We start from the raw sequence: 1,168 nt of genomic DNA, 5'->3' as shown, positions 1-1,168 counted from the left end.
GTGATGACGAGAACCAACAGAACCGTGCTGAAGAAGAGGATGAGGATGAAGTGGGAACCACAGGTACTCAGGGCCTTGGCCCCAGCTCCCTCAGCTTTAATTCTAAACACAGCTTTCAAGATGAAAGAGTAGGAGATAACAATAAGGATGAGGTCAGAGCCCAGCAGAGTCCAACCAATTACAAACTGGTAAAGCTGATTAAAGGTAGTGTCATCACATGAGAGCCTAGACACAGACATGTTAGTACAAATGCAGTTCTTAATAATGTTACTCGCACAATATCGGAGTTGAGAAGAGAGTATCGGGATTGGCATAGTAAGAAGGCCACTCCGTGTTACAACAAAGATGGCAGCTTTCGCCACAAATTGATCAGTGATAATGGATGGGTATCGCAGGGGATGGCAAATGGCTACATAGCGGTCATAGGCCATGACCATAAATGTGCAGGATTCCATTGTCAAAAAACTATTCATAATGAACATCTGGAGGAAGCAGGCAGAGAAATTGATAGACTTGTGGTCAAACCAAAAGATGTCTAAGACCTTGGGAACAACTGTGAGGCAAAGCACAATGTCCAATAGGGATAGAAGGCTGAGCAGGTAGTACATAGGCTCGTGCAAGGAGGCCTCCAGTCGGATGGTGATCAGGAGGGTGGTGTTGGCCCCAATGGCCAGGAGAAAGAGGATACTGAGTGGCAGGGACAGCCAGTGCTGCCAACTCTGGAAGTTAGGGAAGCAGATGAGAGCAAATTCAGAGATTGGAGCCATGGAGGAGTTGTTGGGTGGTGCCATGTCCTGTATCCTTATGAGATACTTTGAAACAGACCCTTGTGAATGCCTTGGGAAGTAGAACAGAAATAAACACATCCAGAAAAGATGAATACCCATGAGTAAGCAGATTTTCTTTAAAAGCATTGAAAAATAATGACAAATGTTGGGCAATACTCTAAGTGATTTAGTTATTCAGCCCATCCATTCTGTTAAAAGTTCTACTAGTAGAATTACATATTTCCTGATTTGCCTTAAATTTTTTCTATTTATGTTGTTCCTAAATTTGACAGATAAATTATAAGACAATTTTCCCTGTAAGAGAATAATCATTATAATTTCCAGAGAGAGACAAAATCGAAAGCTAATAAAGTCATTTTATATAAACCTCAGTGATAGTC

The 1,168-nt window shown here is 41.8% G+C and overlaps 1 protein-coding gene across 1 annotated transcript in view; it reads right to left on the bottom strand.

The window, feature by feature from the left end:
* Window positions 1–946, bottom strand: part of LOC101643050 (olfactory receptor 56A4-like) — a 3,916-nt gene extending 2,970 nt beyond the window's left edge. Inside the window, exon 1 of the mRNA XM_013008430.2 lies at window positions 1–946. Within this exon, the coding sequence (XP_012863884.2) occupies window positions 1–914 (914 nt within the window). The 5' untranslated portion in view covers window positions 915–946.
* Window positions 947–1,168: the final 222 nt, after the last annotated feature.

Source organism: Echinops telfairi, unplaced genomic scaffold (genome assembly GCF_000313985.2).
Source record: "Echinops telfairi isolate 266 unplaced genomic scaffold, ASM31398v2 ScPeMD7_41;HRSCAF=154, whole genome shotgun sequence".
NCBI classification, from domain to species: domain Eukaryota; kingdom Metazoa; phylum Chordata; class Mammalia; order Afrosoricida; family Tenrecidae; genus Echinops; species Echinops telfairi.
The sequence above is the reverse complement of the archived record's forward strand: the minus strand, read 5'-3'. Positions and strand labels throughout refer to the sequence as shown.